The sequence below is a fragment of the Symphalangus syndactylus genome, chromosome 15 (assembly GCF_028878055.3).
Source record: "Symphalangus syndactylus isolate Jambi chromosome 15, NHGRI_mSymSyn1-v2.1_pri, whole genome shotgun sequence".
NCBI classification, from domain to species: Eukaryota; Metazoa; Chordata; class Mammalia; order Primates; family Hylobatidae; genus Symphalangus; species Symphalangus syndactylus.
The window spans coordinates 45,844,273-45,871,427 of NC_072437.2; the positions used below are offsets into that span (position 1 = coordinate 45,844,273).

General features: G+C 34.9%; 1 protein-coding gene across 6 annotated transcripts in view; it reads right to left on the minus strand.

Moving 5' to 3' along the window:
• Positions 1-27,155, minus strand: part of UCHL3 (ubiquitin C-terminal hydrolase L3) — a 61,353-nt gene that overhangs the window by 10,241 nt on the left and 23,957 nt on the right. For all 6 annotated transcript variants that reach the window (XM_063618759.1, XM_063618755.1, XM_063618758.1 and 3 more), the window contains one exon: positions 4,797-4,872. In XM_063618759.1, the coding sequence (XP_063474829.1) occupies positions 4,797-4,872 (76 nt within the window). The remainder of the gene's footprint in view (positions 1-4,796; positions 4,873-27,155) is intronic.

Here is a 27,155-nt window from a genome sequence, read left to right on the forward strand (position 1 = left end):
AGGGTTATTATCTGGCCTCATTTCAATATTATTGTGTCTCAGGAAATAGAGAGGTTCAAAGAGAGGAAAAGAGATGGGGAAATGGCTGGTTAATGGAGCAGTCAGAACACATACATGAAATCAATTAAGTTTGCCAGCGTATATGGGTATAGTTTGTGGCATCCCAGAATAATTACGGTAGTAATATCAAAGATCACTGATCACAGATACCATAACAGATATAATAATAAAACGTTTGAAATATTGGGAGAATTACCGAAGTGTGACACAGAAACACAAAGTGAGCACATGCTGTTGGAAAAAATGGTGCCAATAAGCTTGCTCAAAGCAAGATTGCCATAAACCTTCAATTTGTAAAAAATGAAACACATGTAAAGTACAGTCAAATGAGGTATTCCTGTATTATTACTATCCTTAAAATGAGGAAATTCTACATACATAAAAGAAGAACAGAATGCCGTATTTTCAAATGCTATGCAAACTCAGAGAACAGAAGAACTCTTAAAAATTAAAACTATGGCCTGCGTGCAGTGCCTCATGCCTGTAATCCCAGCACTCTGGAATGCTAAAGCAGGATGATCACTTGAGCCCAGGAGTTCAAGACCAGCCTGGGCAACATAGCAAGACCCCAATTTACAAAAAAAAAAAAAATTAGCCAGGCATGGTGGCACAGGCCTATAGTCCCAGCTACTCACGAGGCTGTGGCAAGGGGATTGCTTGAGCCCAGGACATCAAGGCTGCAGTTTGAAGGGGTTCCTTTCAAAGGCCAAGTCTGTAGTAATTTGAGCATAAAAATACATGATATCATGGATTATAATCATTTAAGTAAAGTAGGAATCCATGAGTCCATTCTGATTATAAATGAATAAATGAGAGGAAAAGGAAAGCTTCTAATGTTGGGGGATTTTTTTTTTTAATTGCCATTTGGCAATAGTCATAATGATAATCCAGTCAAGAATAATCAATGGATGCATAATCTGGAGGATAAAAGCTTGATGGGCAACTGCATGACATACTTCTTAACTTTATTGTGAAGAAACTATCTAAAAGTGACTAAACATCACCAGTAATGGGGCAAATTGACATCATGTGCCTCTTGATATGATGCACTTAGAAGAACGTAGCATTATTTCTGTAGTATTCCTGCCAAAAATGCATAAATCATAAGGATAAATCAGATGGCCTAAATTGGAGGATAATCTCAAAGTAGCTGCCCTATACTCTTAAAATAAATGTTACAGCCATGAAAGACAAGAAAGCATTCTGAGGAACTGTTCCAGATTAAAGGAGACAAAAGAAACATGACACATTCAACACATAATCCTGGATTGGCTCCTGAATAGAGGACATTATTGTGATAATCAGGAAAATTGTAATGGGGTCTGTGGATCAGATAATACTGGATCAATGTTATAATAATTTCCTGATTTTGATATTCATACTATAGTTATGCAGGAGAGTATCCACTTGTTTTGAGAAAATGCACACAGAAGTTTTAAAGATAATGGGACATCATGTCTTCAACTTATTTTCAAACGGTTCAGAAATATGAATTGAATCTGGGTAATCTGCAGGAGGATGTATGGGAGCTCTGTATACTATTTCTGTAACTTCTATGAACATCTTAAATTATTTCAAAATAAAATTTCTAAAACTGCTTCAAAGTATTCCTGTTACTTCAGGCAGACAATAATTTATTAGTTAATGGTTTTTTAATCTGATTGTTCAATCAGTTCCAAATCTACCTCTAAATCTCAATGCTCTACTCTATATCCACAAGGAGTCGTTTTATCTATTTTAAAATATGTACTTCTTCCCCTTTACATATGCCAGAAACTATATGAGGCCCCAAGGAAAAGGGAGGGGTGATAACAAAAGAGAAATAACTCAGTCCTTTTCATTGGTTAACCTTATAATTTATTAGAGTAGGGAATTAATGCATTAAAGGCTACCACCATTCTCTGTTAAATATACATATCCTATAGAAATTAACTTGCACAATGTCTACAATCATACAGCCTTATTTTTTAAAAATAAAGTTACAGTCATCTCTCCATATCTGTGGGGGACTGGTTCCAGGACACTGGCCCCATCTCATACCAAAATTTTGAGATGTTCAAGCCCCTTGACATACTCTACCTAAATGGTATAGTATTTGCATATAACCTACACAATTCCAAATACTTTAAATCATCTCTAGATTACTTATCATATGTAATATAAATGCTATGTAAATAGTTACGTTGTTTTCAAAATTTGTCTTTTATTGTTGTATTGGTATTTATTTTCTAATATTTTCAATCCACAGTTGGTTGAATCTACCAATGCAAGAACCCACAGAGAGCCAATTGTACTTTGAAATGACTTCTTTCTTAAAAGTTATATAGTGTCTTCTTTTTTTTTTTTTTTTTTTTTTAAGAGATGAAGTCTTGCCATGTCACCCAGGCAGAAGTGTAGTGGCTGTTCACAGGTGCAATCATAGCACACTATAGCCTCAAACTCCTGGGCTCAAGCAATCCTGCTTCAGCTTCCCATTACAGAAAGTGGGACTACAGGAACACGCCACTGTGCCCAGTGCTAATCTCTTAGTCACTGTTTTCTGCTCACTAACTCAATACTCTTCTTGCTCAATATTCCTTTTGAATTTATTAGATTTGCATCAGAGTTACTGCCAGTTTCCTTTGCAATGAATCAGCAACTGCCCATCTTTGTACTGTACCTATTATTGCTCTGACATCTCAAAGATTATGGCTATTCTTTACCACTCTGAAATTATTTAAACTCATTTAAAAAATCTAATTTCCAATAGGCTTCTAATTTTCCATCAGATCATTCTTCTTGATAAAGAATATCTAAACCAAACAAGACCTCAGTAGTTCTGCCTTTGTTTTATGAAGTTCTTACTTCAAACCAATTTTAAAATCCTTTTGTGTTGATCTTGGCATGCTCCAAAAGAGCATCATTCTTCATATGTAGCTTACCCTTGATATATGTCCTTCCTTCTAAGTGCCCTTTTAGCCTCTGAGCCAAGACAGCTATCTAACCAGTAAAACCGAGTTTTATTTAGAACAACTCTTTCCTTCCCATTGAGATCATTAGAGAGGTTTTCTTTTGGCTTAAATATATTTTAGATGTTATTGTTTGCTCTATAAGTCTCTCATTCTGAAAGTCACAATCACATTTATAGTCTCTGGTTATGAATCCTACATATGTTTGCTCTGGCCAAATCTACTTTCTTGAAGTCAACAGAATGTGTCTGTTAAGTCCCAGCACTCTTTCTTTCCTCTTCCACTAGTTATTAATTACTATTCACAATTCAGAGTAGAATATGCTTCCAGCAACCACCCAGACATCTGAAGTCCCCAATCACTGTTATACTTTATCTCTGCAGATTTTATCGGCTGAATTAGCAAGGCACATCTTCCAAACTGTCCTAGAGGTCCATTATATACTACCAAAATAATGACTTCATTTAAGTTTTATTACTTCTCAAATCACTCTAGTATTGTAGACAACCCTCAGGGTTGCACATTTTTATAAATACTATGTTCTTTCTTTTCCTTGTCCCCTTTGATAGGGCCATTTCTTTTTAATAAAGCATGCGATCTGTTGCTAATATTCCAAACACAAAATCCACCTAAATTTTATAGATCACATTTACAGTCACAATCTGTGTTCTTTCAAAAGTCTTCTACCTTTATACAACTTAAAATTAATGTGACAAGGTAATACATAGACAGCAAATGAGAGGTAATAGAACCAAAACTCACAGTATCTAGAATTACTGAAAAGAACTTCTCTTTTTTGTTGTTTATTTGGCTTTTTTAAAACTCAAGAAGGTCTTATGGAAAAGAATAAGAAGTCATAATAAGTATTGTATACCAATTATGAAAAAATTACAAGAAGTTTATTCTGTCTGAGTAAATTATCTAAAATTATGTGATCTCTCCTCCAACATGTCATGAAATAGTCCACTGAAAGGTAAACTTAAAAAAAAAAAAAGTACAGGTGTAAGTCAAAATACCAAGTAACTAATCATGTGTACTCTGACATATGCCTGAAGAAAACAAAGGCTCCTGTAAAGTCTTTAAAAAAATCACAGGAACACTATAAAACCCTGAAAACTAGTGACACTCAGCCCAATCATTACGACTATTACGCTTTTTTTTTTTTTTTTTTTTTTTTTTTTGAGATGGAGTTTCACTCTTGTTGCCCAGGCTGGAGTACAATGGCGCGATCTCGGCTCACTGAAACCTCTGCCTCCTGTGTTCAAGTGATTCTCTTGCCTCAGCCTCCCAAGTAGCTGGGGTTACAGGCATGTGCCACCACACCTGGCTAATTTTGCATTTTTAGTAGAGATGGGGTTTCTCCATGTTGGTATGGCTGCTCTCGAACTCCTGATCTCAGGTGATCCGACTGCCTCAGACTCCCAAATATTACACTATCTTTTAAAACTAAAGGTTGTTCAGTCAGATATTGATGATAACCCACTCAATAATTTTGTAATGATTGCCAGAATGATTTGCAGCAGTTCCCTGTAATGGTTTTTACTTTCTTGCTTTGCTAAAATGCAAAGATGGTATGCAAACATTTTTGAATTATAAGTTGCTTAAACATAAAATAACATTTTTCTAGTAAACTGTCTTAAAAGGAAAACTGTCATTATGTCAAATCAATTTTATAGGCAATCAGTTAATTTAAGTAAACACAATAAATATCAATAGTCCTATTTATCATAAGTAGAGACTTTCCCATTTACCATTTCTCTCCCCAGGACAAATTAAAATAGTTCTTACCTAATTCATAGAGATGCCCATCTACATGAACTAATGCAATAAAATGAAGATCTACTTTCTCATCTATACTTGGTGCCTGGAATAGGACGGAAAAATAGGTATTATATACATTAGCAGTCAAACAAATCAGTCATGTATATATAAACACATACAAATAACATCAAATTATATAAGAGAACATTTATCCAATATAATTCAAGGCTTAATGTTTGGTATAATGGACAAAGAGTGACCATGCCTATGTTTGTGACAATGTGCTCATTTATTGGCAAAGAAAACAGTGACTAAAAGCACAACTTTCTTAATCTCAACTATCTAAAGACCAAAAATTGTGTTCACCTTAGAAGCCTCAGCACTTAGCACAATGCCTGGTATACAGTATACGCACAATGCATACTTACTGAATGAAATGAATACATGAACTGATATGTATGAGTTTTTAAAATTTGAAATAAGAAAGTTAAAATATTTTTACACCTAACAGCTTAAAGAAACTCTTTTCGAGTTAAATTTTAAGATGTCAACAGAGATGTTCCCTTAAAGACTTGAAGTTAATAATCTGATGTTTTAACAGTGCAGTGTAAACAGTCTTTGAGTAAAATAAGCATTTTAACTCACTGTGGATTTTAAAAGTTTAAAAATGAATACATGCAGGAAAGTAGCCCAGGCGATTAAAAGGAAGGGAAAAAAGATAAGAACAAATTAAAGTACAATTCACAGTAGCCTATGATTTTTCTCTTGCTTTGATCTTAATAAACAATTTGAAATTAAGACTAGATCTATGTTTCTTTAGCTTACCAATCAATTTGCATGAGTAATATCTACATTTCTAAGGCATTCAAATAACATATGCAAAGTCGATATATTGATTAACTGGCACTTTCTATGATATGCAGTAACTATACAGCTAATATTAATATGAGTTAGCTATACATCAAATCTAAATGGTTTGAAATGAAATACAATCACTGTTAAAATGCAAATAGAGCACAAATTTTAAAGGAAAAGTTTTCAAATGGCATAAATCAAATTATATCTCAGATTATTTAATATCCTTTCAGTAACGGATAGTATCTTAAATAAAAAATTATATTCTTTTCATCCTCAAGTAACTATATATTTTCCAGTAGTTGTAATATGAAGTTTTCTGACGCAGATATTGAAAGGTACAGAATAAACATTACTATCTTGGATTTACAGAATGTTTCTAAAACATTTATATATAGTGTCTCACCTAATCTCACATTATTCTTCAGAGGTTATTTCCCTCAAATTATGAATGGAAGAAATTCAATATAAACTGACATGGCAAGTCAGCTCTTCTAGCTTCACTCTAGAACTGCAGAATTCCACAGGTGTTAGCAATCAGGGTTATCTAGTTTTATTGTTGCTCCAATATTGCACTTCTCCATCTTGTGGTAGCCCCTCTAATGCCAGAGGCTCCTCCGCTAGGTTTTGAGGCAGTCCATTCCATTGTTAGACAGTTTTGTTAGAATTTTCCCTCATACTGAGGCTAAATATGTCTCCTTGTATTTTCCATCATCTTAGATAAAAGTCTAATCCCTCCTGAACATATTTCTTCAAATATGTGAAGACAGTGATAAGGAGTTACCTTACTTTCTTGGTCAGAGAATCCAAAAATATTAGTGGCCACTCAGTCTAATATCTCCATTTATCAATAATCAGAAGAGAATCCAATTTTTTAAGGCTAAACCTAGGCAATTATATAAACGGTAACTTTAATTCTATAATAAAAAAGGCTATAATGAATTATTCATTCACCTAGGAAAGAGTCTTGTTTTTACTCATTTTAAGACAACTTTCCAACAGGATATGAAATACTCTAAATCTTTTAAACTTTATGCTTTCATAAATTATTAGTTACCTTAACACCATCTCTTCTTAAGAATTACACATCTTATAGCTTCTATTTTTCATATTGTGCCAGTAAATACAACCATGCTAGAGGTAAAAGTAGTACAACTGGAGTCAGAGAACTGAATATGGACCCAATCCCTGTAAGCCTCGGGTTTCTTATCCACCTCGAGGTTTAAATGAGCTGCATGAAAGTACTTTGTAAACTGTTAAGTGTTATATAAACCTTATGTATTACTCTAATAATAATACTACATTATTGCAAATGTAAGCAATTACCAAATGTAGTGACTCAAAATTGTGCATCATTGCACCTTTAATCTAAAAGTGCATACTAAAAATACAAAATTCTAAAAAGGGTATGAAAAGCCTTCAAACTATTATAAAAGATAAGCAAAGCTCAAAACTTCTAAGCCTTCCACAAAACCTCAGAACCTGTGATAAGCCTTTTCCTTCAGTCAGCTTCAATTAGTCTCAGAGTCTAAAAATCTGTAATTATTTAATTGCTTAAAAATTATTCCACCAAAAACAAGAAAAATAAGTAAAAAGCAAATTTCAGCAAGTCGTTTCAAAAAATGACCAAGAAATAACTACGCAAAGGGCAAAAAAAAAAAAAAAAAAAAGCTATAGATTGGATCTTTTTTCCTTCATATATATGTATGTATGTTTCCTTTTTTCCTTCATATATATGTATGTATGTATGTATGTATGTATGTATGTTTATATTGAATTTCTTCCATTCATAATTTGAGGGAAATAACCTCTGAAGAATAATGTGAGATTAGGTGAGACACTATATATAAATGTTTTAGAAACATTCTGTAAATCCAAGATAGTAATGTTTATTCTGTACCTTTCAATATCTGCGTCAGAAAACTTCATATTACAACTACTGGAAAATATACAATTACTTGAGGATGAAAAGAATACAATTTTTTATTTAAGATACTATATATGTATATATATATATATACATGAAGGAAAAATTAAAATTCCACTTTACATCCAACCACCACTTTGGCTTTGAAGCTGCCGCCTGATATTGACACTTCATAGATGTAGTATGACTATTCTTGTATGTCTCTATCTACTGATGAGGATCCTACTCTTTTAGTATAAATAGTACCATTGACTTCCAATCAATTAGTTTTGATATATATACATATCCCTAATTTAGAATGCAACACTTCTTAGTTAACTCAAAGAATTAAAAAGTGATAACAAATCAATTAGATATAAATTAAATGCTAAATATAAATGTCACATTAAAATATACACTAAATTTAATGTATAATTGTATAGCACTTAATATATACCACCAGGCACTGTTCTAAATATTTTATATGTATCAAATAATTAATCATCATACTGGTTGGGCATCCCAAACCCAAAAATCTGAAATCTGAAATGCTCCAAAACCTCAAACTTTTTGAGCACCAACAGGATGTTCAAAGGAAATGCTAACTGCAGCATTGTGGATTTTAAATTTTCTGGCTTGAGATACTCAACCAGGTAAGTCTAATATAAATAATCCAACCAAAATCTAAAACACTTCTCATCCCAAGCATTTTGGATAAGAGATACTCAACCTGTATAAACCCAATAAGGTACGTAATATGATTATACCCATCTTACTCTTGAGAAAACTGAGGCACAGAAGCATTAAGTAACACGCTCTAGGTCATATAGCTAGTAAGTGGTAGAATCTGGATTCAAACCCAGGCAGTGTGCTTCTAGAATCCGTGTTTTTACTACTATGCTACAAAAACATTTAAAGCTATAAGGCAATGGAACTAATATGGAGCCAAGATCAACATTATATAAAAGCATATAAAACAGGAAATGCCAAATTTTATATGTTCATTTATATTTGGAACATTTTTAAGTAGAAAAGAAATAATTCACATTAGAATTGGATCAATTGTGCTCATGTCAGAATTTACACCTTTAGGATTCTACCCTGGTCATTTAATTCACCTTGTATCTCTCACTGTGCCAAATGGTATATGGCATAGTAGAGAAGCAACAAATATCAAATGGATGAATGAATAAAAATGAAGAATGTCGTGACCCAATGAGGATAATGAAACAGAAAGAGATGTGAGTTTGTTGATACTCAGCACAAATGGAAAAGTATTTGATGACCATACTGATATTTGGTGGAAGCAAATATTTAAGGAAAGATACCACTTCAAAGTTTGAGATAACACTAGAGGGGTAAATAAGGGGAAGGAAAGAATGCTTGCCGTTGACTTTTAATTGTTCTTAAGCATTAAATGTACATGTAATCAGACTTCCTCCTCTGGCTTCAAAAGCCATCATGATTTATAGAAATGTCAGATTTCTTATAAATGTATGGCACACACCAAAGCTTTAAGATACTCCATTTCTAGGGAGGCTCTGCCAAACCACAGTCATTGCCTTTAATAGTCCAAAACATCAGAAAGACAAGAGCTGTAGTTGCTTAATTCTGTAGTGTATCTCAATTATGATAATTACTAGAATTGCATCATCAGTCTCAACATTTAAGATAATTAGCAAGATTATAAGAAAAATGTATTTTTAATAGTTTGCAGATATCATTAGCCTATAAAAGAGAAATCATAAATTTGTGAGAAGCCTACATCAATACACAAGGAGAAAATCTTCATTTCCTACTTGGAAAAGATCTTTAGAAACTGAATAGGCAGGAAAGATCAGATCAAGATTAAACCAAGTACCTGAGCCACCTCAGAGAATAAAATAATAGCTTAGATGAAACACCCTACACCATGAAGGATTTAGATTGAGAATAGAGTAAGTAAAGTAACCCCAGAGCATGGCAAGAGACTAAAGTCATGCTCAGAAACATAAAAATAATGATAATAATAATAAAGTAATAGATGGCAAAGAACTCAGAAGGTACACAGCATTTGTTGACCTGAGTCAACTAAATGAATTCAGAAAGCTGAAGGGTAAGAGAACACATATTCACTTCAACAATTAACCAGACTTAAACATTATCACGAATGTGGATCAGTACTCATCAAAAGGCAGGTGCCCTTATGTTGGCAGGATATGGAGTGGAAAGATGGATGTTCTGAGGCACTGGCAAAAGTCAAGCTAGAATGCAAAGCATAGAGATATGCTTGCAATCTTATTGGGGGACAAAAAGTTAATGGTTGAGTGAACCAAGAGAAAAGCACTCTGAAGACTGAAGTTGTTTAAGAAAAAAAAAAAAAAGGACAGCCCTTGTCACTGGAAGAAGAGATGGAAGATTGACTAAACTTACAACAGAATGGAGACCCAAAGATGGTAGGCGTAAGAAGGGTCGCCAGCGACGAAGACGGAGAGATGGACTGGTAGCCTTTGCAGGGCCTACATGGTTACGTTTGACCCAGGGCAGGGATGCATGGTGACACAATGATGAGGCCTTCGTTCTGCAGTGGCTAGAATGAGGCTGTGATGAGGATGGCGAGGAGGACTACATAATTAAAAAAGAGAATATTTTACTTAGCCCACGTTACTGGGTGATCATTTATTCTTAAAAGCAACGTATGGTCATGCTTGTAATTCATATGGCCTACTATTTTTAATAACCATAATCTATCTAGCAAAGGATCATGTATGAATATTGGTTAAAAGCAGGTAAAGTGGAAATATATAACCAAGTATCAGGTTATATGCCACAGTTCTATTAAGTGTATATTGGAAATATTCACATATCCTCGTTTGCATAGCACAGACTCATGGAAATTAATACGTAAAAGCCACTAAAATTATTACATCAAATTGTTTTTAAAAAGTAACACACGCACAAAAACCATGTAACGCATATAAAATGCACAAAGAATAACGGGTAGAAGAAAACTGTATGGTGATAGGCGTTGGTAAAAAAGAATTCCTTAAAAGGAATAAGCTCCAAGAAGAAAAAAAAAGCCAACTTTAAAATATAAACGAGAGTGAAATTAATCCCTCCAAAGCTGACGATCTGAATAAACTATCCTACTTAGGCTGATATGTTACATGGAAAATATCATGGCCTCTTAGCTATCTTTTAGGAAACAATATCATTAAATAAAATACGCATCTTTTTTTATGCCAGGTGCTTTTTAAGGACTTGACATATATGGGTTCATTTAACCTTCCAGTAACCCACAGGCACAACTATTCCTGTTATACAAATGAGGAATCAGAGCACAAATGGGTTAAGTAACATAACCAAGGTCACACTCCCAGCAGGTAACAGAACTGGGATTCAGACCCAGGAAATCAGGTTCTAGAGTCCAATGATCTTAATCACTGTGGTGTATAGCCAAAGTGATCAAGAAAAATATGTTAATGGTAACATGGGACACATACTGTTAAGGACAGAAATAATTCTGATAAGGTTAGGTATTTTGGGAACACCTTTTCAAACACTATTGTGCCACGAAAGGCAAATCTAGCCAAGAGTTTTCCACAAAGTATACAAGGGTATGATAACTTAATAGTAGTAATCCAAATGACTTCATAATTGTCACATTGGATTAATAACACTAGTATATAAAATAAAAAATTTGAGGGAGTATGACAAAATTACAATCACTATAATCATAGTGAGAAGAAATAAAAAGAATAGTAATATAAATCCTTGCTTGGTGATAATAGATTTTGCTAACCGTAACAACCATAATAGATTTCTCTTAAGGAAAATGAGTTTTACCTTCCGAATGATTTTTAAAACTCTTGTCAACTGTGAAAATTCTCTAATCCCACTTAGTACCTTCAATCTAAATAAACAATATACTAACCTTAAAAAAAAAGCTATCACTTTGATGTGGGGTTAAAAAATATGTTTGAACATTTTAGCTGCTCATAATAAGAATCAGTCAATCAAAAATACATAAATGAATCCTATACTTGATTCTATATGGGAACAAAAGTGTATATGCTAATGTCTTCTCTCACAGACATAGTTTAATAAGAAATTTGTCACATTCAATCTGATTATGGTCAAATAACAGGAAAGAGAAAAGGAAAGAATAGAGGAAGAAGAAAGAAGCAATGAATGAAAGGGGGAAAGAAATGATGTAAAGGAAGAGATAGAAGGAGAGGTGACTGATAAATAGTGGAGAAAAACATTTCTAAGAATCTAGAGAGGGAAATATTACTAAACTAGCGTTGTACACTGAAAGAATATATAAAGTTGGGATGGGTGAAATGGGAAAATATTCTTGGCAAAGAATTCAGTGTGAGAAAAGAACAGAAATAGAAATAAGGAAGACATGTTTAGAAGAGTAATTTGTCAGATCTGAAATTTGAGTTTATTCTTTCAATTTAATAAGTTAGCTTCTTACTTTTTCATGGGTATTGGCAAAAGGCATGAGACGCCTGGGCCAGAGAAAAAAAAAATTACTTATAGCACAGCAAGGAGCATGATCATCAATACGTTTGTGCCAATTCACATGAGAGCAACAGACAGAGCTAGGATGGATGGCTGCAAAAGAATAGGCTGCGTTACAGGAGAGGAACACTGAGCTGGGGGAAACCACTGGTTTACAGCAAGCAGTAAGCAAACAGGCTCTTTGTTCCAGAGGCAAAGACATTACCTCATCCCTTAAGGTTGCTTACTCCAAACACACCTGTGAGAAATGTGATTTCCAACTTCAAGTATGATGGCCCTCTTCTTTTGTCATTTTTGAAGAACCTTTTTAAAAACTTTTTTTAAAAAAATAATTTCAAATTTACAGAGTTACAAAAACAAGCATAATACAGGAAACACCCAGATTTGACTATGACATTTTACCTCCATTTGCTTTATCATCTGCACTTACACTCTTTTCCTTTTTCTACATAACTTTTTTTCCTGAATCATTTGAAGATAAGTTACATACATCATGGCCCTTTAATCCTAAATTCTTCAGTATTTCCTAGGACGAAGGGAATTATCTTACATTAATATCAGTGCAGTTATCACCCTCAAAATTTTATACTGATATAATACTTTCTCCTAATCTCCCATACTTTAATTTTGCCAGTTATCTAGTTGTGTAATTTATAGCATTTCCCCCAGGATCTAATCTAAGCACAGATATTAAATTTATTTATCATGTCTCCTTAGTATCTTTTAACCTGGAACATTTCTAACAGTCTTTATCTTTTATATTTTAAATATCAAGCCCTTCTCCATTTTTTAATAAATCATTTTCTATTTAAAAAGTCATGCTGTCTGTGATTAGAGACTGCTTTACTTCTTCCTTTTTAAACAATATTCCCTTTATTTCCTTTACTTGCCCTACTATATTGGCTAGGACCTCTACTACAGTAATGAATTTCATTGACTTCTGCTTTTATCTTTGTTATTTCTACCTTTTACGCACTTTGGATTTAATTTGCTTTTTTTTTTTTTTGCTACCTTAAGGTAAAAACTTAGATATCTGACTTGAAGCCATTTCCCTTTTCTACTATAAGCATGTAATACTATAGTTTCCCCCTAACCTCTGTTTGTTTTTTTCTACTATAAGCATTTAATGCTATAGATTTCTCTCCAACCCCTGCATTAGCTGTATCCTGTCAATTTTGGTATATTTCTTTTCAATCAATTCAAAATGTTTTCTAATTTCTCTTGTGAATTCCTCTTTGATCCATGAGTTATTTAGAAGTGTACTATTTAATATCTAAATATTTGGGGGATTTTCCAGATATTTTTCTGTTGATTTGTAGTTTACCTCCACTATGAATAGAAAACATTCTTTGTATAATTTAAATTTTTTAAAAAAATTTAAGGCTGATTTTTTAATCCAGAATATGGTCTATCCTGGTAACTATCCCATGTGCACCTGAGAAGACTGTATATTCAACTGTTGTATTCCAAATTTCTGAAGTGTTCCACAAATATCAAAAGGGTCAAGTTGTTTGACAATGTTGTTCAAATCTTCAATTTTTTACTAATGTTCTGTGTCTATTTGTTTTATTGATTCTGAGTGTCGACATCTCCAACTATAATTGTGGATTTGTCTATTTCTCTTTTCAGTTCTAACAGTGTTTGCCTCATACATTTAGAGGCTCTAATTGTTAGCTGCATACACATACTTTCTGTTACACGTATGCTATGCCTTCTTGGTGAGATAACCTCTTTATCCCTATGTAATGTCCTTCTTCATCACTGGGAATATTCCTTGTTCTGAAGTCTACTTAACTTCATGTCAATATAACTACTCCAGCTTTCTTTTGATTAGTGTTTGTATAGTTCATCTTTTCCCATCCTTTTGATTGTTATCTTCTAACGTTTTTTAAAATGACTTTCTTGTAAACAGCATATAATTGTGTCTTGCTTTTTTACCAAACTGATCTTTCTTTCAATTTGAGGGTTTATAGACATTTGAGTCTTTATACTGACATTTCATTAACTTCATGTGATGTTTTATATGGCTGGATTTAAATCTACATTGTCAGTTCTTTATTTTTTCCATCTGCTCTGTTACTTTTCTGCTTTTTGCATTATTTTTATTATTCTATTTTATCTGTACTGTGGGCTTCTTGTTTATATTTTTCAAGCTTTTCAGTAATTGCCCTAAGATTTACAAGATATATCTTTAGTTATGGAGTACCTTCAAATAGTATTACACCACTACATATGTAGTGTAAGAACCTCACAACAGTATTATCCCAATTTCTCCCTCCCTTCCTTTGTGCTATTGTCTTATTTTATTTTTATATGTGCTATAAATTTATAGTACATAGTTGCTTTCTTTGATTTAGTAATCCTAATCATCTTTTAGAGAAATGTAAAACAAGAATAAAATTTATTTTATATTTACCTTCATTTGTTCCATTTTCAATGCTTCCTAAATCTTTGTATAGCTCCAAGTTTCTGTCTGGCATTGTACTGTTTCACCATAATGAAATTCCTTCACATTTCTTGTAGTGTAAGTAAGCTGGTATGAGCTCTCTCTGTTTTTGTCTGTCTCAAAGTTTTTATTTTTAAAAGATATTTTTGTTCCACTGAACTCTTAGCTTTCTAAAAATATCATTCTATGTGTTCTGGCTTGCATAACTTCTAGTAAGGAGTCTGCTGTAATTCTTATGAATTCTTAGTATCTACTCTGTCTTTTCATGTGGCTGCCTTGAACATTTTCCATTTATCTTTCTTCTTCAGCAATATTTTCCATTTATCTTTGAATTTTAATGTGTCTCAGTAAGCATATATGTGTGTTTGTTTTTTTGGAGGATAAGGTTATTCATCCTACCTAGTGTCTCTGAGATTCCTGAAGCTGTGGTTTGATGTCTTTAATTATTTTTGGAAAATAGTTGGCCATTACCCTTCAAATACTTTTTGTCTCAAGGCCCCACCCCTCACCCACTCCCACCCCCATCATATCTTTCCATCTCTCTTCTCCTTCTGGGATTCCATTTTCACATATTACATCGCTTGAAATTGTCCCACAGCTGTTGGATGCACTGTTTGTTTCGCGTGGTTTTTCCCCCTCTTTTCCACTATTTTTTTCCCCTTTGTGGGTAAGTTTAGGTAATTTCCAGTGATTTATCTTCACATTCACTGATTCTTTTCTCAACTTTGTTGAGTCTACTGGTGAATCTGTTAATGGCATTCTTCATCTCTAGTACTGTATTTTTCATTACTGGCATTTCCATTTGATTCTTTCTTATGTTAATAGTTTCCAATTCTGCTGGTATTACCCATGTCATGGAATATGTTTTCCATCTTTTCCACTTGAGACTTTAATTATTTTAAATTCCCTGTCTGATAGTTTGACATCTAGATCATATCTGAGTCTAGCTCTGCTGAATGCTTTTTCTCATGACTTTTGGTTAAAAGCCAGACACCTTCTCTAGGAGTATAGAGACTGTGATAGATAATATGTATGCCTAAAAATGGGCGTGTCTCATCTTCTGCTACGACTTAGTGTATGGGGATAAGCCAACCTAGTCAAGAGTTTAACTGTTTGGGTTTTACTGTTGCTATGATTACCTTGAGAATACCACTGGTTTAAAATTTATCTGGCATAACCTCGTGCTTAGAGTGGAAGTTGGGTTGTAGGATGTTTTCTTTTTCAATGCTCTTGTTCCACCCTCAGCTTTAGGCTTTTGCTCAGAGGCTATGCCTCAGAGAAGGTCTCTCTCCATATTATTGACCCATCCCCACACATTTGAGACCTGTTTCTTGGTGCTTGCTAGTCTAATGGTGGGCTTGTGGAGGTATTCTTTGTTGTTCTAGATCAGCCTCTGTCCCTGGATATCAAGGACAAGACTTTCTCAGGGGTCCTTTCCTCCAGTGGTAGAAGAACCTGCCCCTCCCGCAAAAGGGGTGGTTTTATCTCTTCCCTTCCCCAGGAAAGGTTTTCTGTCTCAAGGTCTTTAGGCTTTGTTCTACAGGAAAGAAGAATCCAGGCTTCATGCCTTTCCCAGAGCAGCAGCTGCTCTCCTCCCCTAGGCCTGCACTTAAAGATTCTCTCCCATCTTGTCTCCACTTAATCTCATGAGTACCCATTGAGGTCTGCAGAGAGTGGATATGAGCTCTCCCTTCAGGGTTGTTTACAGGGATTTTATAGTCTTATGGTAGCCTACTTGTGACCTTAAGCAATTTGTTAAAATTTTTAGCGATTTTGTTTCATTACCCATAAATTTTGGGCTTCTATTCATCTCAGTAAGTATATCTCTACATCATTTTTCATGGCAACATATTTTCCTTAAATAGACATACCATAAATGTAATACTGCACCTTTAGTTTGTTTCTGGTTTTCTACAATTACGCTTTAGTGAAAATGTGCACACAAGTATCTATATATGCATCAGTCAACAGTAATAATATTGGTATCCAAAATGATGTTATAAAACAACCATAATAGCTAATATCAAGGGCTTACTATCTTTTACCAGATGTTCTAAACTATAGATGCTACAGATCTTCACAATAATCCTATAAGGTAAATATTATGATTATTTCTATTTTAAAGGTAAAGAATAATTTTCCCCAAATGTTATCACACTAGTAATTTTAGCCTTCTTTTTGAGCATCATGTTTTCTAATAAAAACTTACATAACAGAGGAAGGAATAAGAAAAGGATAATGAGTCTAAAAGTACACTCTGTTAAATGAGTCCCATACGTCAAAGCTTGTGTGTGTGTGTGTTTGTATGTGACTAATGTTTTACAACATTCAAAATAGGATAGCATATCGATATATTGTAATTGTTTATTTAACTACTTTGTAAGGCTTGGGGGCAGGCGAAGCTTTTGTCTACTACCTTACTGCTCCTGTGATAGCATACTAAAGATTGTTTCTAACAAGTATGTCAAAATGTTAAACATTAGAATCAATAATTCTAAATTTTTACTCTAGTCATACTTTTTTTTACCTCCTCATGCTAAATGAACACACTATACAAATATCTCCAACTGTATAATTTCCAGAGATAATTCATAATATAGACATAACAGTGTACATCATACATATTTTCAATTTCAAAGAGTTGATCTAATTCAGAAAAAGACTTTCAAGCAATAACATTTCAAGAGATGGAAGGACTTTGAAATAAAGTGTGCTATTATGGAAACGTAAAATTCATAGGCTTTCCTCTTAGAATTACAAAGATTAAAGACACATACACCAACTTTTAAATCTTTAGAATATTAACTGTTAATGCAATTGTTAAAGCAACCTAATTTTGAGCTCTGCTTTCAAATATGAAAATTTAAACTGTGAGCTGAATCTTGAGCTAGATGGCTAATTTTTCACATTGTCTTCCATACTAATTGGAAAAGATTAAATGTCTACAGTTTATTTTTGAATCTTTCATAAGAGTCTTAAAGAGAGTTCACTTTTTAGAGAGTCCGAATAAAGAACTCACTTCCTCAGTTTTTTCATTCTGGTGAAGAGTCCAAAATCACTAACAATTATTTATTTCATTAAAACTATTAATGACACCAATGTTTGCCAGGACATTAACAGTGAACCTGTGCCCTCACTGCTGACTGTGTGGGCACTGCAACAGTATAATGTGACTGTAGATACACCACTTTACATGAAATATAAACTCATCTCTTCATTATAGTTCAAAAAAACCTGACTAGGCTTTTCAGAAACCTGAGGAATTTTAAAATGCAGATTAAATGTTTTACTCTTCAGGAAGAATGCTAAGATACTTAATAAGTAATTGTTGCATGAGATTTTTAAACATTAATTCTGATTGAAACCCTCTGAGTTTAAACATGCACACACACACACACACACACACACACACACATTCACTTACACACACAGAGAAAGTGAGCTATGAGAATACAGACCATAAGCATGACATTTTTGGTTTTTTCAGAAGCACAAGGACCTACTTGACTTGCCCAAAGCCACATAACTAGTGAGTGTGAAAGCCAGAGGCAGACTCATGACTCCCAGCTCCAATTTCAGTGTTTTCCATTGCAAGCAAAGCCACTCACCCATCAACTGTCAACTAATTTGACTGATTCATAAAGGCACATCTATTACTATTTCTATCTGAATTCCTGAGTATAATTCAAATCTACCTTCTGGTTGTCAAACTTAAAACTAGTTCAAAAAACAACAACAATCACCACCTACATCCTCAAAGGCCAAAATACTTTTCCTTCACAGTTAGTGTGCATGCACTTTTTTATACGGCAAAAAATGAATGAATTACTCTTTAAACTTTTAAATAAAATAACCAACGTATTCGAAATGCTGTAAAGGCTAAAAAGAAATGATCCAGACTTAAAAAAAAAAAAAAATCAAGGTCTGCCTAAGAAGAAGTCAAGTGTTTTGTTAGTGGCTCACACCTGTAATCCCAGTACTCTGGGAGGCCAGGGCAGAAAGATCACTTGAGCCCAGGAGTTCAAGACCAGCCTGGGTAACATAGGGAGACCCCCATCCTTACTAAAAAAAAAAAAAAAAAAATTAGCCAGGTGTGATGGTACATGCCCGTGGTCTCAGCTACTTGGGAGGCTGAGGTGGAAGGATGGTTTGAGCCCGGGAGATCAAGGCTGCAGTGAGCCAAGATCGAGCCACTGCACTGCAGCCTGAGCAACAGAATGGGACCCTGTCTCAAAGAAAAAAAAAAAAAAAGAAATCAAGTGTTTGGTTTGGTGGGTACTGTACGTGCTTAAATCTAAATTATGTTAAAATTCTAAAATAAAGTAAGTGGGTTTTGGTTTACAGCCAAAGCATTTTCTCATTTAAATTGACATACTATTATTACGAAAAATACCCTTACAACCATGTAATTTCTGGAACATGAAGGGATCATTAGTGGGTAGATGGTTAAAATAATTACTGTTTTCTAAAATATACCTAACATGATTACCAAAAGACTGTGGCTGGTTTATGGGTAAGATTTCCTGTTAATAGGAAAAAAAATCTAGTGTACTGAATAAGAACTGATTTAGATGTTAAAGGCAAAAAAGAACAAAGTATTCGGCACAACTCTGAATGATTATTTGTAACTTATTACATATTTGCCTTAAATTACTAGCTGTGAATAGCCTTGTTTTTAAGGCAAAAACAAAAATTTAAATTTTAAAAACCTCATTTTATTTAGTTTCAGCAATTTGAATTACCTACGTGTTTTGTTGCCTTAAGAGCACAGGAGTACCCACTAGCTGTGTGACCTTGAGTATATTAGCAACTTCTTGGATTTCCCATCTGCAAAATGGAGTAACAGCTATCTTACAGAGTTGAGGGGATCAAACTAGGGTACATACAGCAATTAGCCTGCCCCATAACATGAATTCAGAAAATGGTAACCATCATTATAATAATATGGCAGATATACTTTCAAAAGGAGTAAAAATTAAGAAGGTGAGAATACTTGAAAGCTGGTGAGCACCTCGAACAATTTTGAGGAGAGGGAGAGGGAGAGGACAAGACCGCTGAGTCTAAAATATGGCACATGGAAAAGAAAATAATTGGGAACATCTCTAGAGCTGCCAAATGCTATGAAAATTAGATTATAAATGTGTGTACACATATGTGTAAGGACATGTGTGTGTGCATGCATGAGAACACATACATGTATAACTTTATGAGTTTAAAACCAAATTATAAATTAATTCTAAATGGATTTCTATAGATTTCTTAGTAAATTTCAGTGTAATACATTGGATTACAGTAAATTTAAGGTTCAAATTTTAAAAAGGAAATTAAAGCCAGATCCATGCAAAAGATGCAAAGTTTCCTACAGAGTATCCATGTTCGGTTGGCAAAGAAGTCACAAGTTAAATATGGGATAGATATCAAAATACACAAAATACCACTACATATTCCATGGAAAATCTGGATAATGGTAAGTTTCTTCATTTTGCTCACCTAATAAATCAAGATGCCCACAGACATCAAGATATTCTAAAAAGACTTTTTTCCCCGACTGGTTTAACAATTATGTTTTCTCCCTTCAGTTTATAATTCTCCATGTTAGAAATATCTATTAATATAATACCTGTACATCTACATGTTACATTAAACCTAAGCTTACCATTGTTAAACTTTTCAAACTAATTCCCAGAAATTATTTTCTTTACAGTTTGAGAGTAGCCCCAAATAAAGTTCTCCTTTATTACAAATGAAAAAAAATCTTATATCCTAACATTATCCTCTACTCTGGAAAGTTGTGATATAAAACAAAACTAACAGAAAACTTTCACCATCACCAAACACAACATCAATGCTATTTTTATTGCTGAAAGCATTCTTAGATGAGTTTCATCTAGTCAGATCTGGAAGGGTGAACTGGTAAGTTAGATCTAAGAATTTTCCTTTAAAATAAGTAATAATTTAATATCTCTGTTTCTAAAATTCTGAGATCAGCAAAGAAGAAAGAAGGGGGGAGGAAAGGAGAGAAATGGAGAGGAAAAAAAGAAGGGAAGACAGAGGGAGGGAGAGAAAAGGGGAAAGGGAAGGCCTCTATTCAGGGAATATCCGGAAGAAACAAAAAAAAGAAGAGAGACAGAGGCAAGCTAGGGAGTCCCAGAGCATTTTCGGTTTTAAAAATAAAATAAAATAAAATAAAATAAAATTGCCTCCAAAAGATTAAGTCATGTTGAAATAAAGAAAATGAGGTATGAAAAGTAAAGAAAAACAAAGATCAGAAAGTTGCAGTTTCAGACTTTTGACAAAACTGGACTCTACATCTTGAACCGCATGATACATGTATTGTTTCCGCCTGATTCTTGCAAGATAATCAGCAACTTAAATTTTATATTATTTAAGAACGAAGCTTCTTCCTAATATCCTCAGATTCTTTCAAAGTGAAGGAAGTAAAGAAGAAAATAAATTCCAAAAGGAGGGAAATAAATATGTGAGCACCTCAATTTGTGTGTAAATCATTTTTGGCTTATTGGAATGATTTCTGTTATCTCTTTGTAATCCCAAAATAATAAAAATAACTAAAAACTATACTTCAGAGTAAAATGAAGCCACGCAACTACACATATACATCTAATGAAGATGAAACTTTATACTATTTACTTCCCCTGACAGTCTGTACTGGCTGGGCCAAAAAAGCCAAGTAGATTCTAAACAGAGGATTTTCTTAAATTAAAAATATACACACCCACAGAAACACACACATGTACCTTTAATTATGTATATATATTTATGATGACATACTTGAAATCAGAAATTATGCACTGTTTACCCCAGTGGTCAAATAATCCCTCTTTTATAGGTCAACACTAACCAAAATAGATTACATATTAATATTTCATTGTAAATTAATTACATATTTTATGATTTAAATTAACTTCAAAAACTTTTACTAAAGATCTTTTAAGTATCATTAGCAATCAAACATGTTATTTCCCCCTATTAAACAAGCAAAAATTTAGAACTGGAATTCAATACTGGCAAGCGATTTTCAAAGCTGCAGTCACCACTGAAGTAAAAGATCTTTGAAGACACAAATTATGTCTCATTTATCTTTGTATGTACAATTATAAGCACAGTGCCTAGTATAGTAGGTGCTCAAACAGGTTATCTGATTGAACAAATGAAAGAAAGACAACTTTACATTATTTAACAAGAATCATAAAAATATTTATTCCTTTGAACCAGTAATCCCATCTACAAGAAACTACCTTAAAGAAAGAATCCAAAAGAATACTTAAACAGGGATATTCAATTAAGTTATATTTTTAACTTGAAAAACTAAAAATAATCTAAACATCAAAAGTTAAGGAAATGAAAAATAAATTGTGGTTTACTCACATGATAGTATACAGTAGGCAAAGGTTTTTTTAATGAGGAAATTTTGATGAAACAAAAAAAAGTTCATGGTAATATGTTAAGAAAAAAGTCAAACAAAATTGCTTGATCTCAACTGTTCAAAAAATGTACTAAAAATAGAATGGTAGCAAATATACATAGATGCAAAAAGTGTCTTTTGCTATTTTTTCCATACTGGTATGTTTATTTAAAAACAGAAAACAATACTGCTGTTATTTTTCATTATTACTATTAATTTACATGGGGGGGTTCTGGGCAGTACAACAAACTTACTCTTTCTACAAAAAGTTAAACAATAAATCATCAGGTGATCTCTGCCCATATCTGGGCTGGCTCCTCAATTAATATGGACAAATCACAAATTTTAGGAATTACTTTTTAGTTAAGTGTCAATGAAGTAAAAGTAGGGTCTGAAGGCAAATAAAATATCCTTTTGGATTTTTCTTTCTTGCCTTCACATTTGACTTACAGACTGTTTCCCCTATTACATCACTGATACGTCTTCACAATTTTAAAAACACTTATTAGAATCTTTTGTGAATAGAAAAGCCTTAAAATAAGGAGATCTTCTAATCTACTAGACACTTTAGTGGAAGCCCAAACCATATGAACTTGGAACTTCCTGACAATCTTATTATTCTGCAGTTACTCTGAAAGGTCTTAGTTGGAGTGAATACACAGTCATCCCTCGATACCATATGAACTTGGAACTTCCTAACAATCTTATTATTCTGCAGTTATTCTGAAAGGTCTTAGTTGGAGTGAATATACAGTCATCCCTCGATATCCATGGACTATTGGTTTCAGGACCCCCCTGAAGATACCAAAATCCACAGATGCTCACAAGCCTTATATAAAATAGTGTAGTATTTGCATATAACCTATGTACCTCCTCCTGTACACGTTAAATCATTTCTAGATTACTTGTAATACCTAATACAATGTAAATGCTATATAAATTTTATTTATACTATATTGTTTAGAGAATAATGATAAGAAAAAAAGTCTGTATATATTCAGTACGGACACAACCATCTTTTTTTTTTTTCAAATATTTTTTCTCTTTTTTGTCTGAAACAAGGTCTCTGTCACCCAGGCTGAAGTGCAGCAGCATGATCACAGCTCACTGCAGTCTTGACCTCCTGAGCTGAAGCCATCCTCCCATCTCAGCCTCCCAAGTAGCTGGGACTACAGAGTAGCTGGAACTATAGGTGCATGCCACCACATCTGGCTAATTTTTTTGTACATACAGGGTCTCACTATGTTGCCCAGGCTGGTCTCAAACTGCTGGCCTCAAGCGATCCTCCCTTCTTGGCCTCCCAAAGTGCTGGCATTATAGGCATGAGCTACCACGCCCAGCCTCAAATATTTTCATTAAGTGGTTGGTTGAATCCACAAGTAAGGAACCCACCATTACAGTGGGCCAACTGTATACATTCATTTTTAAATTTCTTAACTGGGCATGCATATATCAGGTTATATTAATTTTAAAATCAGTAACTATTTTTCTAGTAGAACATTCAACCGTATTTCGTTTAGGGCCACACATTACCATAACACACGCGACCAACACATTAGTCAATTGAAAGCTTAGCTTTATATGTCTATTATTAATTTTTGTAACACCGTGCTTCAAAACTCAATCATGAACCCACTTTAAAGAAATAAAATTCAGGGCCAGGCACGGTGGCTCATGACTGTAATCCCAACACTTTGGGAGGCCAAGGCGGGTGGATCACAAGGTCAGGAGATCGAGACCATCCTTGCTAACACTGTGAAACCCTGTCTCTACTAAAAATACAAAAAATTAGCTAGCTGTGGTGGCACGCACCTGTAGTCCTAGCTACTTGGGAGGCTGAGGCACGAGGTCAGGGGATCGAGACCATCCTGGCTAACACTGTGAAACCCCGTCTCTACTAAAACTACAGAAAATTAGCTGGGTGCGGTGGCACGCGCCTGTAGTCCCAGCTACTTCAGAGGCTGAGGCAGGAGAATTGCTTGAACCCAGGAGGCAGAGGTTGCAGTGAGCAGAGATCGCGCCACTGCACTCCAGCCTGGGCGACAGAGCGAGACTTCGCATCAAAAAAATAATAATAATAAAGAAAAGATAAAAAAGAAATAAAATTCAGGAGTAACTGAAAAGCTATCAATTTACTATTTCTCACACAATCTGTTTGCTAGCCCAAGCTAGGATATAAATAGTCACATTAAGCCTAATACAAAACACTGGTCTTAACAGAACTGCTACAAAATTAGCTGTCAAACTTTTATTGAAATTGTTTGGCTGGGGCAGTGGCTCACACCTGTAATCCCAGCACTTTGGGAGGCCGAGGTAGTCAGATCACCTGAAGCCAGGAAGTCAAGATCAGCCTAGCCAACATGGCAAAACCCCGTCTCTACTAAAAATATAAAAATTAGCTGGGTGTGGTGGCACACACCTGTAGTCCCAGCTACTTGGGAGGCTGAGGCAGGGGAATCGCTTGAACCTGGGAGGCAGAGGTTGCAGTGAGCCGAGATAATGCCACTGCACTCCAGCCTGGGTGACAGAGCAAGACTATGTCTCAAAAAAACAAAAAAGAAAAAGTGTTTGTTTGAAGGTGGGGGTGACAGGAGGAGAACAGAGGAATTAGGACTAGATTCTGCAGCCAAATGGTTTCAGCTCAAATTCCAGCTCTACCACTTAGCAGATATGTGACCTTGAGGCAAGTAACTAAAACCTTCTGTGCCTCAATTGCTTCATCTACAGAAGGGGGACAAGAGGACAATGGTAATACCTCATAGGGCTGGTACTGGAATTAAATGACACATATCAAACTTCTGTAGCAACTCTAATAACACTATTTTACTCTATCTAGAATAAAGTACAAAATGGTGGTTGTAGCAAGTGGAAAATCAATGGAAAAAAAGAAAACACTCTCTGCCACTAATAATTTAATTTCCTCACCGTTGCCTCATAGCCCACTGTTCTTCTTTTATGTTTTTAATCTTAAGTGAAAGATGAAAGCAATACCTTTCAGTGTAAGTTAATGAAGCATAAGTGAGGTGGGGCTACTGTTCAGATTTCTGTATTAGCTGATCTACCAGACAATCACAGTGGGATGGAGAAAAGTACGTAAACAATTACTCTAGAGCAGTATGCTATGGCCAATCTTCTGAAAAGACTACTGACTCAACTTACAGATTTTTCATTTAGTCTACAAATCTCAGCATGCAATAAGGCTCCTGCCTCCTCCATTCCCATGAAAACGTTCTGATAGAGAGTACCAATGATGCCAGTGATGATGCTACTTGTTATTACACTATATTATTACTGGCTCCTCTTCCTCTACCCACTCTTTCAACACCTACACGCCCCAAGGATTTATTATTGGTCTACTACTATTCTCCGTCTGTAGAATTCTCAGGGTTCTAGCTACTACCCAAATACCAAAGACTCCAGATATCTCACCTGAGCTCTAGACTCCTACACATATGACCTAAAAAACTCACCTTAAACTCAATAGGCTGAAAAGTAAATGTACCATCTCTGGTGGTTCTCTATCTATAAAATCCAAGCCCCCCTGATATGGCTTCACCCTATTACTTCAGCCTCATCTTCTGCCATTCAGATTCATTTTACTGGATGCCTAGTAAAATAAAATTACCACCTAATATTTATTGAGTGCCCATTAAATGCCAGGTACTATTCTAAGCAGTTTATATAATTAACTCATTAATCTTCACAACAATCCCATAAGGTAAATGCCATTATTTGTATTTTGTGCTGAAGAAAGTATCCTGCCTAAGCTAATAAGCAGTGGGGTCAGTATACAAACCTATATCCTGTGCTCTTACCTTCAAACTATGTAATTCTTATACATGCCTATATATGTCCAGTTTGTCTTGGGGATTCAAAGTGAGCAAGACAAACAAGGCCTATTTCCTCATGGGACTTACATTCTAGTTAGCAAAATAAACAAATATACACAAGGAAGAAAAAACTTATTGACTATTTTAAAGTGCCAGGAAGAAAATAAACAGGATTTTATGATAAAATGTAAGACAGAAGGACCTACTTAACAGTGATGAAAGAAGTCTTCTTTGAAAAGTGACTTTTTTTTTTTTTTTTTTTTTTGAGACGGAGTCTCGCTCTGTTGCCCAGGCTGGAGTACAGTGGCACAATCTCAGCTCACTGCAAGCTCCGCCTCCCGGGTTCACGCCATTCTCCTGCCTCAGCCTCCCAAGTGGCTGGGACTACAGGCACCCGCCACCATGCCCAGCTAGGTTTTTTGTGTTTTTAGTAGATACGGGGTTTCACTGTCTTAGCCAGGATGGTCTCGATCTCCTGACCTTGTGATCTGCCTGCCTCGGCCTCCCAAAGTGCTGGGATTACAGGCCTGAGCCACCGCGTCCAGCCTGAAAAGTGACTTTTAAGGTGAGACCTGAAAGATAAGAAGTCTCCAACTCTGCAAAGAGAAGCAGTATACCCAGAAGTGTACTGGGTTGTTAGCACAAAGATGGTGTTATGGACTGAATTGTGTCCCCCCTGCCAAATTCATATGTTGAAGCCCTAACCTTCAACGTGACTATATTTGAAAACAGGGTATTGAAGGAAGTAGTTAATGTTAAGTAAGGTTATAAGAATGGGGCACTAATCCAATAGGACTGGTATCCTTATAAGAAGAGGAAGAGACATCAGACGGATTGATCTCTCTCTCCCCCTCTCTCTCCATACCCCCTCCATATGAATACACAGGACAGGCCATGTAAGGCTACAGTGAGAAGGTGGTAGTCTGCAAGCCAGGAAGGGACATCTCAGTAGAAGCCAACCCTGCTGACACTTTGCTGTTGGATTTCCAGCCCCAAGAACTGTGTGATAATAAATTTCTGTTGTTAAAGGCACCTGGTAATAATTTGTGATGAATGCCCAAGCAAACTAATACAGACAGCAAAGACCTACGTATTTTGTAGGAACTGACAAAAAAATCAGTAGGCTGGAATACAAACAGCAATGGAGATAATAATACACCGAACACTCTTAAGCCCATAGATGGGAGACGAATCTTTTTTTTTTGTTTGTTTTTCTGAGACAGAGTCCTGTTCTTGTTGCCCAGCCTGAAGTGCAGTGGTGGGATATCGGCTCACTGCAACCTCCGCCTCCTGAGTTCAAGCGATTCTCCTGCCTCAGCCTTCCGAATAGCTGGGATTACAGGCACATGCCATCACACCTGGCTGATTTTTGTATTTTTAGTAGAGACGGGGTTCACCATGTTGGCCAGGCTAGTCTTGA